This window comes from Gymnogyps californianus, chromosome 27, assembly GCF_018139145.2.
Source record: "Gymnogyps californianus isolate 813 chromosome 27, ASM1813914v2, whole genome shotgun sequence".
NCBI lineage: Eukaryota > Metazoa > Chordata > Aves > Accipitriformes > Cathartidae > Gymnogyps > Gymnogyps californianus.
In genome coordinates, this window is record NC_059497.1 from 5,873,417 (window position 1) to 5,885,402 (window position 11,986).

The following is an 11,986-nucleotide window of genomic DNA, read 5'->3' on the forward strand; positions in this document are numbered from 1 at the left end:
TGCTCGGCTGCTCTGCTGGGAGCAGGGGCCAAAGAAAATCCCAGTGACACCACCACCACCACACCGGTGTCAGAAATCCCAGGGCAGAATTGGGGAGGGTTCAGGGAAGGGGACAGGCAAATGCCTGCTTGAACCTGCCAGCTCCTGCCCGCACCCCCCCCGAGGTCACCAGCTCCTCCAAGCCAACAGATCCGGTTGCAAGATAAATATTAAATCTTTCGGGGACAGGTAATCCACCCCCAGTGGAACGTGAGGAGTGAGTGGGGTCAAGGACACGAGACAAAGAACCCTGTGCACCAGCTCAGCCCCATCGCCGGGTCCACCCATCGCTGCTTCCCTGGGGCAGGAGGGATGGGGACACAGACAGAGCCCAGACACGCTCGGGTCAGAGATATCGCGAAATATATATATATATGTACAGCTCATCCACCCCACCCAGCGGGGTGAGGGAAGACTGCAGTCCCCAGCCCTCCCCAGCCCGTCGGCGAGAGGACAGCCCCTCGATCCCCCCCACCATCGCCCTCCCAGTGTCCCTGACCCCGCCGCCGTGTCCCCAGGCAGGGTCTGGGCAGGGGGACAGACTTTTCCTGCCACAGCGGCCTCTGCTCCCCGTGTCCCGCAGCAGCACCGAAGGGCCCCTCACCCCACTTTCCCTCGCTCCCCGCACCACCAGCTGCTCCCCCTTCTCAGCCCCGGCTGGTGGGGTGCAGGAGGAGGGTGATGGCATTGACCAGGGGTGCACACAGGTGTCCCCCCCACCCAAGAGGAGACTCCCAGGGCACTGTGACCTCCACCAAGCCTTCACCCTCAGCTCAGGGTTGAGCCTGGCACAGCCTGGAAGGAGGCAGAGGGGCAGGACGGTGTCTCGGCAAGGAACCCACAGCTCCCAGCCTCTCCCCAAGCCCACCACAGGGGGTCCAGGCACCCACAGACCGCCCCCCCCCCCAAAGCCTCGCTTCCCCCTGCCCCTCAGCAGCGGGCCAGCCTCGAGATCTCCCCAAAGCACCCCCCTTCCTGCCTCCCCGTCGTCCGTCACTGCAGCAGCTCCTCCCAGGAGATGGGTCGGGAGAAGACCTCCCGCTCCAGCCACAGGTCGTAGTTGACCTGGAAATCCTCGGGCAGGTCCACGCGCTGGCCCAGCACGCTCTGCAGGCAGTTGTCCACGGGGAGAAAATCGGGGTTGCTGTGCGCCCGGTCGTAGCGACGCGAGTTGAAGCGCTCGATGCTGGCACGCAAGGCGCACTCCTCTGCCTGGAAGTCCCAGGGCCGGGCATCCAGGTCTGGGCAGAGAGAAGAGGGGTGTCAGAGGGGAGCTGGGGGCCCTTCAGCCAGCCCAAATCCCTCAGGAAAGGTCTTTCAAGGTCCTTGCAAAGAGCAACACGCAAGGCACGGAGCAGGCAGCCACCAACAGCTCCAACGCTAGCCACTGCCAGCCCTTTCCCTCTTCCCTGCGATGCCACCACCCCAAATCCCTCCCCGCACCCCAGACCTAAGGGCTGCACAAGCCCTAAGCAGCAAAGGGACAGCTCTGGGCACAGACACGTCACTGCACGGAGCAGGGAGGACAGCGGGTAAGGGGATGCTCTGCAGCCGCTGCGAAGGACGTACCGTTGCCGTAAGCCCAGTCGTCGTTGAGACGGTGCCGCACTTTCTGGTAGATGGCCGACATGGTCTTCATGTTGCTCTTCCTCCACTGCCGGCCCAGGTACTTGGTCTGTACCTTGAGCAGCTTCAGCACGTAGAGCTGCATCATGGCCTGCTTCACCTTCAGCGCCCGCTTCAGGATGGGTGCCGATTTGAACACCACCAGCATCTGCGGGGAACAGCCCCCCCCAGCAGCCGGGGACAGCGGGGTGACGTGGCTGGGATGGATATGTGGGTACCTCCCATCGCACGCGTGCCAACCGCCTCCTCCAGCACACACACAAACCCTTCCCCGCAGCGTGCGCTCTCCCTCTCCTCTTCCACCCACCCTCTCTCACCTCCCGCTCCCCAGCGAGGTCTGGGGTGCCACACAAGGGCCAGTATCCACAGCCACCTCACCCAGTCCAGGCACCCTGTGTCAGCCCAGTCCAGCTGGGCTGAGCCCCAGCGGGTTCCCCGGCCCTCACCATGGTGCGGGAGTGCTTCCACTTGGTCAGCTTGTTCAGGATGCGCAGGAGGTTTATGCAGGAGAAGAGGTTCCTCCAGCAAAACTGGTTGTTGTCTCCGGCTTCCTGCGGGAAAGCAGAGGCAGGGGTCAGGCAAGAGATCGGAGCGGGGATGAGGAGAGGCTGTTCTGGTCTGAGGACCCTTGCCCAAAGGGGTAGAGCACAGCATGCAGGCAGGAGATGTCTGCCAGCCCCAGGCACCCCCCAAAGCCCCAACGGCACCAGGGGCCAAGCGCAGGAGTGCTGAGGGTGCCAGGACTGGGTGCTGGAGCCCTGCTGCCTCCCTGCACCCACGATCCCCCCTGGGAAGCACCCCAGGGTGCCAGGGCCTGGTAGAGGAGGGAGCGACTCACCAGGCTCTCTGCCGTCAGCTCCGGCAGCTCGTGCACCACACAGTACGGGTAGTCCAGGACGGAAATGCTGCAGGAAGGAGAGGGGGTGTCATGCTGCTCCCCCAGATCCTACCTGGCCTGGGGGCAACGCAGCCGCACCCCTCCCACCCACCGGAGATCGGCTGCAGTGGGCAATTCCCCCGGTCTACCTGCGCCCAAGCCACGGCCAGGGAGGGATTGTGGAGGGGCAAAGCAAGCAGGGACCCCCTGCCCACAGCCGGCAGGGATGCGGGTGGGCAGCCAGCCCCCTCCACTACCTGTTCTTGGCAGTGATGTAGGACATGATGTTCTGGTTGAAGAACTTCAGGATGAGCGGAATGCAGTTGGCGAAGACCAGATGCTGGGCCATGTACTCAAACTGGGGAGAAAGGCGGGTGTGAACGGGGACCCACCCTGGGTCCCGCTCATCCCCAAAGCCCCGCGCGGGGCGGCTGGACCCTGGCCCGCCTCACCTGGTAGATGTGATTCAGCTTGAAGTGCTTGAGCAGGAGGAGCAGGACAGCAGAAATGGCTTTGACGATGATCTCCTTGTGCCGATTGACATCCACCCCCAGCTTCATGCTCTGCAGCACTGTGGTCCTGGGGGATACAGAGGGATCCTTGGGCTGGGGCACTGTCCGCACCCTGCCAGCCCCGGAGGTGTCGGCGGACAGTCCTGCCATCCCCTGGGCTCTCAGCAACCACCCGCAGCCAGCTCCTGCAGCAACGCACAATTCCTGGCACACCACCGAGCAGAAGACGGTCAAGATCACCCAGGAGGCCCTCAAGCACAACCCCAGTCCAAACCGTGCCACCCTGCCTGGCTCCCTCCCGTCCCCCCCTTCCCTTCCCACCACCGCCCAGCACCTCTGCTCGCCCTCCACGGTCACTCACGGCATCTCCTCCGGCAAGACGTCTGCCAGGATGTTGATGGAGTCCGTCTTGGCTTTGGAGGTGGGGGCTGCGGCAAGGAGGATCTTCAGCAGAGCAATCTGGGGAGAAGGGATTGATGGAAAAGGGGATGGGAGCAGGGGGGACTGGCCACAGGCCCCCCTCCGCACCCCAGGAGGGAGTAACAGGGATGTATATGTGGGGAGGGAAGAAAACCTGGGGGGCATCATTAGGAAGGGATGAAGCAGTGGAGGGAGGCCCCCCTCCACTGAGCCCAGGGGACCCCCAGTGCTCCCCAGCTCACCATGTACTGCGGCAGGCTTGGCAGGAGGCCCTGGTACAGGATCTCCGCCGGGACTTGCTCCACTTCTTCTTCCCCCTGGCGCCAGGAGAGACCAGAAAACCTCAGACCAGGAGCTGCCACCAGCGCCGTGGGCCTGGCTCAGCCCCAGGCTCTCCAACCCCAAGGGCAGGATACCCCCGGCTCCTGCCCGAAGCCTCCCCACACATCCCACCCTCGGCCCCAGAGAAATCGCTCCTCCTTCCCCAGCGAAGCAAACCCCCCAGCCCTGCCAAAAGCCAAAAGGCCTAGCAGGACCGAGTGCCCCCAGCTCTGTCCCATCCTCCTCCCCACACTCACCCCGGAGAGCGGGGAGCGCAGGTACTCGTCCTCCATGTGCACTTGCACCTCCGCGATCGACGTGTACTTGTGCTGCACGGAGAGAGAGCAGGGGTTCACACCACGGACCCCCCCCATCGATGCCACCAGCCCCAGCCTGGTCCCATCATCTTTTCAAGTCCCTCCCTGTGATTTCTGTCCCAGTGGTGACCGATGTTGACGGGCAGGGTGGTGGGTGCTGGCCTCACCTCTGGGACAACCCCAGTAAGAAAGGGATGAAGCCAGTAAGGAAAGGGGCTTGGCCAACCTGGGAGACCAGGGACAGGATGAAAACTTGAAGTCTCTCCCGTCACAGGGCTGAGCAAGTGGGAGAGGGGTCAGGAAAACGCACCGCTAGCCCTGACCTGTGATCGGTGCAGGGGGATGGGGAAGGGGTACCCACACAACAGCAGGGACTGGAGGAATTCATCAGTGTACTCACCAGCTTCAGGGTTCGGATGCTCTCGTGGATGGGCCTGGGTAAGCCCACCACGGTGTTGGTGTCACTAGAGAGAAGGGAAAGAGCCAGGCTGGGTGCAGGCAGGAGCAAACCTGAGCCACCCACGGGCGGGTCAGAGACCACCACCCCAAAAAGGAGCCAGAGAGCTCAGGACTTCTCTGCAGCCAAGAGGAGGGCAACGGCAGCCCCCACCCTGGTAGCCTCTGCCACAATCCCCCTCAAATCAGACTGGCTCTGTGGGAACCCACCTGCCCAGCGTGTAGCCGATGAACTTGCTGCGGCTGGACTCCAGGAACATCTCAATGTCCTTTTCTCTGCAGCAAAGGGAAAAGGGGAAGAGTCACATCTCCCTGTCCGCCTGGGTACACCCCAGGCACAGGCCATCAGGAAAAGCCTCGTGGTCAGACAAAGGAGATGGTACTGAGCCCACCCCACCAGGAGAACAGCCACCAAAGTAACCCCCCCATCCCCAACATCTTCCCCACACCCCTGCTCAAATTCTCAATATTTAACAGCCTCCGTTTTCCTCAACCCGCTCCAGTTCTCGCTGCAGGTCAGCCCCACGGACTCACCGGACCTTGGGGGCCCAGGGCAGCCCCTTGGGGCAGGTGATGCGGTCGCTGGGGGGATGCTGGGTGGGCGGAGGCATCACTTCATCCCGTTCGAGGGGGAAGGTCTCTCCCTCCAGGCTGTTGTCGTCATCGTTTTCCTCCTCTTCCTCGCGTGGGTCATCAGCTTTGTAAGGGTCCCGCTCGTTAAAGGCATCGAGGTTATCCTGCTTAATCAGGGCCTGGAGACAGACGAGCAGGGAGGTGAATATCCTGGGGACAAGCTGCTCCAAGGTCAGTGCCCAGATCCCAGCCATCCTCTCGTTAATGTCACCGTCCCCAGCTCCCTGCGCCGGCCTCACCTTGTGCTCCCGCCGGCCTCGCTTCTGCTGCTGCTCGATAAGATCGGAGGCGGACGCAGGCGGGGAGGCAGCTCGCATGTTGCGGATCACTTTAATGCTGTCCTCCGGGAGCGGCGGGAGGCCCAGGATCTCCCGCTTCTCTGCTTTCATGCTCTGGAGTTCCTCGAAGCCCCCCAGGGTGCACTGCAAGGGAGACCATGGCACCCTGAGCGCAGGGGACTCCTCGACACACGGCACCGGGGGCTTCTCCATCTGCCCTCCCCAAATCCGCTCTCCAGGAGTCCCAAATCCTTCCCCAGGGTGTAAAACAAGAGCTGCCTGTCCCCATGCTGCTCCCGTCATTGTGAAAGGCCGAAGGGACAGCAGGGTGTTCAGGCATCCACAACTGAAGGGTCTGGACCTTTTCTTTCATGCAGACCCCAGCCGGGGACTTTGCTTTGGGTCCGTCCTTGGTATCCAGCTCCAGACACCAATATCCAATGCTCCCCTACGGGGTGAAACCTGGGGGTGAGTTTAGTAGGGTGCAAACTACTCGGCTGAAAAAGAGGATGGAGCAATTACAGCCAGCTCCCAGGGCAGAACTTCCTTCCTCTGCAGAACGTCAAACCGCAAGACGCGTGTCGGCACACCCCGGAGCCTCTCCTTACCAGCACAGTCTTCCAGAGCAAGAGCAGCACCTTCTTCATGGGGAAGTGCGGAGCGTGGCCGCTGCAGAATTTGGTCACCATGCCAAAGAGCATGACGGAGAAGGGCTCGTTGTTGTACAGGGGGGCTCCTGGAACCACACGGCAGCAATAGCCAGGCATTTCTTGTCCCTGTCCTCACCTCAACCGCCAGCACCACCAGCCCCTGCACCCTCACATGGCCCCTGCAGTCTCGTACCCCCCATCTCCGAGACCCTCATCTCACCCCAGACAGCTCCTCTCTTCCTGTCCAAGGCCTTGTAACCTCCATAATTTCTTACCTCTGTGTTGAGAGGAAATGACAGCCCCAATATTCTAATTTTATTCCCCAGGGAGAGAGCACCCAGACAGCAGAAAAGGCTGGCTGGCTTCCTCTGCTCATCCCCCTTTGCCCCACCAGCAAGGTTCAGCCTAGCAGAAACCAACCCAGTGCTGCCAGTCCCTATTAACTGAGGCCTAGAGCCAAACCCCATCTCACACTCTCGCTCTGGAAACCTCCATCCCGTCAGCCGCCAAGGACCCTCACCCAGCTCTGCTCGGAAGGTCTGTCTCATGCTCTTCCACTCGGGCTTGTCCCCCTCGGCCTCCTGCCGAACAGTCTCCACGATCAGGTACATGATGTTCAGCAGCACCCTGCAAAAAGCAGAAAGTCAGGCCAAGCGCCAGAGGTTGGGATGCGTTACGGAAGCATCACGGGCACCCAGGGCTCTGGGAGGAGGCTGGATCAGCCCAGATCACAGCCGGTTTTCCATGCACCCGGCTCCACACCAATGGATCGGTGCTCAGGCACTGGGGAAAAAGGTCTCTGCAAGTCAAAGCAGGGAAAAATAAAAAAATTGCTTTCCCATACTTTACTGCTTTCATGTCCCCAACCAGCCGCACGCCTGCTGTACGGGCTGAGCACAAGGGACATCTGCGGACTGAGCAGACCTGAGCACGCTTGACGACGCTCACAGAGCCGGGGCAGAAGCTGGGACAGCCCCGGGATACCCTCCTCGCCCCCGGAGCATCTGCTCCTCCCAGGCCCTGCTCCGTACCTCAGGTCCGTGCTGTCAGCCAGGGAGATGGCCGGCTTTCTGACGGCACTGCTGCAAGCCGCGCTGTTACTGTGGAGGGAAAACAGCTTCAGAGGGGCCTCTGGAGACATTTTAGCTCTGCCACGAGTAATCCACATGCCAGAGCCGAACCCTGGAATAGATATTGCTGCAACAACTCCCCTGTTCACAGTGCAATCAAGGGAGGAGGAACAGACCTGTCTCTATTTGCTGCCAGGCAGCACGGCTCATAGTGAATTTCTGTATAAATCAGGTATAATCCTACATTACATATCCACCCAGAACAACGGGAGTCATTCCGGTGGCTGCAGGAATCAAATTAGGGATAGACAGACCAGGAATGGGACTGCCACAAATTGGAAAAACTCCTGCCACGGAGCTCCAGAGCCATTTCTGAAGTGCTTTCCTCCAGTACTCACTCAATCTCCATGTTTAGCAGCTCCACCAAAGCGTTGAACGTCCCCACTTCCAGCAAGAGGAAGATGTTATACCTCATCCAAGCCTGCACCTCGGCCTCGGAGCCGCACTCCCCAAACGTGCCTGCAACAATACCCTGGCTGGATCCCATCTCCGCAGGGATCCCGAGGCCCTCCCACACCGCCAGAGCACTTTGCAGGGGGGAATGAAAAACACAGTCTTAATTTTAAGGCAAAAAGTGGGACGCAGAGGACGGAACTGCCCTCCTGTGGGTAACGCGGCCCAGGTCTGGCAGATAGCATGGGGAAGTCGGCCAAATTTTGGACCAAACTCCTATAAACCGTCTGGCTCCCACGAGAATTAGCTTCATTCCAGACATCCCAGGTGAAATCAAAAATGCAAGGGAAGAAAACGCTTTTAAATATTTTAAACTGATAGCCTCCGATCCATTACCCGGATTTAGCAATGGGGAAACTAAGGGGGCAGAGGCCTGGTGTCACCTTGGGCAACGTAAAGGATGGCTCGGGCAACCTTCAGCCTCTTCTCCCGCGCAGTGACCTCCAGCCCATCGAGAAGCCGCATGGCGTGGGTGCGGTGCTGGTTCTTGTCCAGCTCGGTCCATTTCTTCTCCCGCACTGAAAAGCCAAAGGAGGCAGGCTGAGGGCACGGGGCACCTCTGCCTGCCCTGGACACAAACACGGCTGGAAAAGCTCAAAAGGATTCAGCGTGACGGAAAACAGGGCTGCCCCAGGGAACACTGTGCCCCTGGGAGTTAACGCCCAGGCATGCGTGCTCGGCCCGGAGGGACCGTCCCCTGCCTTCCATCAGATGACTAGATGAATCACATCCATCTGAACCGGCGCTGGCAGCTGATGGGAATCAGCTGGATGCTCTTGCTGTTGCCAGTATGTTCCAGTACAGCCGTCCTGGCGCTGATGAACCACCTCGGACATCAACGTCAGCAAACGCTGAACGCGCTGGAGGCGGCGAGCTGCGCTCCGGGGCCAGCCCACGCACACTAACAAGGTCTCCAGTACGAACCGCATGAAGATTATCAGTGCACGGCTCGAGCTTTCTGACGCAGCATTAATGCATCAATTCCCCGTGTCTCCTTCAGGAGATCCCTGTCCCTCCCCAGAGGGATGAGAGGTCCAAGAGAAGGGTCTTACCATGGATCCTGAAGTCCTCCTCGAAGCACTTGCGGTTGAGCAGGAACTCTGGCCCTTCCGTGTAGCTGTACAGCTCTGCCGAAAGAGCACAGAGGAAAATCTCCAGCGACACGCACCGAGCCGTCGGAGAAAGCTGCAACTCGGCCACATTAATGGCAGCTTTATCCAAGATGAGGGAAATGCAAAAAACACACCCAGCATAAGCCTAAAAAGATTCATTACAGGTTATCACTTCCCTTTTAACATGAATAAGGTGTTTAAAGACAATAGTAGAGCAATACTGGAGTTGCCAGAGCTCCTTTAATCACTACCAGGAAAGAAAATCACGGCTGATTAATTGATCCATCAAGACGAGTTCCTTACCAGAGAGCTCTGCTGCCCATTTGTCGGTATCTGCATATTCAAACTCCAAGTCTGGGGACTCCGAATAGCCCTGAAAGCAGAGGAAGAATTCTGTTAAATCACAGCGTTTTTCAGGAAAACCAAAATCCCCAAGACATTCACAATTCACCTCATCCTCCCATGAATCCAGGACTGTATCTTCCGTTGGAAGAGACCAAAAACGTACCCGCAGCAGCGTAAACGTTACCAAGGCAACTCCTCCCCACCTCCTGCATCTCCATCCCAGCTCTCCCCAGCTCCGCCGCATTGAGCCACGCTGCACATCGCTGGTGGGCAGCCCCTGCCACTGCACCACCTCTAAAACACTCCGGGAGCCCCAAAAGGCCGAAAAATAAAGCAGGAGATGGGGTGTGTTTAATCTCGGGGCGGGGAGGGGGTTATGCGGGACCAGGGAACTCTCAGAGCTCACCCATTTTGCAGAGATGTGGGAAAATTTGGGCTATCCCCCCAGTGCCGACCGGAAGGATGCCAGCAGACGTGAATAGTGAGAATGAAACAACTCGAACCAGCTTTGGCGAGGCTGGAAAAACATCCAGGAGAAGCCTTAGAGCACAAAACACCGGCTCCTTTTAAGTAAGTCATCAGCGTGGACCCACAGCAAAACCGTCCCGCATCTCAGGACACCCACTCCTGAGCAGGGGGCTGATCCAACCCCCCCCGGCAGCTTGAAGGGTGGTGGGTCTGTGCTGCTCTGCGGGGCTGGGAGCCGTTCCCTGGCACCCACGGCTCACGCAGACCTCCTCACGGCCCTCTCCTGTCAGTTCAGGGAGCGTCCCCCGACCCTGGTGAGGACACCCGTGGAAGTGGATGGCTCTAGAGCCCTCCCAGGAATGAAACCGGATTTGGGGGACACGATGGAAAAGCTGTGGGATAGATCAGCTCCACCCAGTCCCACGTAACCCTCCTGATCCCCCACGGCTCAGGGGTCCCCACCAGGACCTCGGTGTCTTCTTGGAGGGGTCGGTCACCTCTCGTCAGAGCCATCCCTGGAGCGAGCACCGCAGCGGGACTGACCCGATATGCGGGGAACCGACAACCCAGCCCTCGCCGCACCCCGGCCACCGCCGCACAGGGCCGGTACTGACCGCAACGCTGGGAGAAGCCCCGGGCCAGGTCGGTGAGAGCCCAGGGCAGCCCTGGAAGGAGGGTGGCCGGTGCCGGGTCCGTTTGGGGGCCTGGGACTGAGCCACCCTCATGCCCCAGACAAGTCAAACCGACCCAGACTTGGGGAAGAGACGAATGAACGGGAAACTGGCACCAACGGGAAACCGGCACCGACCCGAGCCCGGTACCGACCCAGGAGAGCCCTGGGCAGATCCGGTACCAAACGGGCCTGGCAGAGAGAGGCCTCTCGGCCCCACAAAGCTGGTGCGGGCCCGCACAGCCCCGGTGCTGGCACAACAGGCCAAGGCGGGGCAACAGGACCGGCCCCAGGGGAACCGGTACCGAAGAACCGGCTCCGGCAGGAGCGGCTGGTCCAGGACCGGCCCGGGGGAAGGCGGAGCCCAAGCAAGGCGGAAAGCACCGCGCGGGTCAGGACTGAAGCGGACGGCGGAGTCCGCGGGCACCGGCACAGCACGGACAGGCCCCGGGCCCACGGCGGGGAGGACGACGCAGCCCGGCCCAGCCCCGCCCGGGAAGGCCGCCCGCCCCCTCCCCGCGGAGCCGGGCCCGGCGGCAGCGGCGCTGACCTCGGAGTCCTTGCGCGGCGGGCGGCCCAGGTCGCGGGCCTTGCCGGGCTGCGCCGCCCCGCCGCGGGCCTTGTTGTTGCCCGGGAGCGGCCCCGCGCCCCCAACGCCGCCGCCGCCGCCGCCGCCGCCGCCGCCCGGCTCCATGTCGGCCGCCCTCCACCGCGCCGAGCTCTCGCGAGGACTCACCCCCCCCTCTCGCGGGAGCGGCAGGGAGAGCCGGGGCAGCGCCGCCGCCATGTTGGGAGTGGCACCGGTGGGGGGCACGGTGGGGGGGGAGGGGGAGCCCTCCGGCCGTTCGGGCCGCTGCGATGTGGCTCCGCCCGCCGGCCCCGCCGCGGCAGCCGCGTCACCGCCCAGCGCCGCCCGCCCCCGGCGGCTACGGCCGGCGCGGCACCCGGCCGGGCGGGGAGCTCCGCCCCCGCGCGGCCATCTTAGGTGTGGCACGCCGCTGGCCTCAGCCATGTTGGGAGTGGCACTTCCGCCTTCCCTTGACCCTGGGAGGCGGGGCCCGGCCGCTTGAGGCCGCCATGTTGGGAGTGGCAGGAAGGGGCAGGGCGGCCGGGGTGGGGCTGGCGGGGGCCAGACCCCAAATTCAGGGGCCTAGAACAAAGTGAATCTTCAAATCAAGGGGCTCGGGGGGCTCAGAACCCAAAGAGATGGCGCTTGATAGGGCTCAGAAGGGAGCCAGACCCTGACAGAGGGACCTGATGGGGTTTAAACGCCAAGTGAAAGGGCTCAGAGGGGGTCAGACCCCAAATCGGGGGCCCTGGAGATGCTCAGGGGGTCCTGGTGGGACCCAAAGCCCACCTCGAGGTGGCCAAAGGCAGAGCCCAGCCCAGGCCCTGGGCTCGGACACAACTCAGGGTCCCCAAGGGATTGCATTCGCTCGTACTTCCAAATAAACTGCCCGCAAGCAAAAGCGCTTCGTTTAATTAGACTTTAATGATTTATTGCTCATCTGCAAGGATTAATATTGCATTCATTAAAAATCATTCATATACAAAATAAACCTCTCCCTCCCGGCCCGACGCTGCCACCGCCATCCCCGGGCTCCCCCCCCCCGCGACATGGCTTATACAGAGATGGAGCCCTTACGCCGAGGTTCAACCCTAACGTGGATGGGAAAGGG

The 11,986-nt window shown here is 61.4% G+C and overlaps 1 protein-coding gene across 1 annotated transcript; it reads right to left on the reverse strand.

Annotated features, from left to right (window-relative positions):
* Positions 1-1,001: 1,001 nt before the first annotated feature.
* Positions 1,002-11,094, reverse strand: STRIP1 (striatin interacting protein 1). Its single transcript, XM_050911181.1, has 21 exons — positions 10,858-11,094; positions 9,128-9,197; positions 8,765-8,839; positions 8,096-8,230; positions 7,598-7,718; positions 7,161-7,229; positions 6,650-6,756; positions 6,088-6,215; positions 5,441-5,623; positions 5,103-5,320; positions 4,779-4,844; positions 4,513-4,576; positions 4,053-4,124; positions 3,717-3,791; positions 3,416-3,513; positions 2,995-3,121; positions 2,800-2,900; positions 2,504-2,570; positions 2,112-2,216; positions 1,609-1,813; positions 1,002-1,280 (listed from the first exon to the last, which is right to left on the reverse strand). Exons 1-21 carry the CDS (start codon positions 11,092-11,094, stop codon positions 1,033-1,035), a joined length of 2,571 nt encoding a protein of 856 aa, XP_050767138.1. The 3' UTR covers positions 1,002-1,032.
* Between the last annotated feature and the right edge of the window lie 892 nt (positions 11,095-11,986).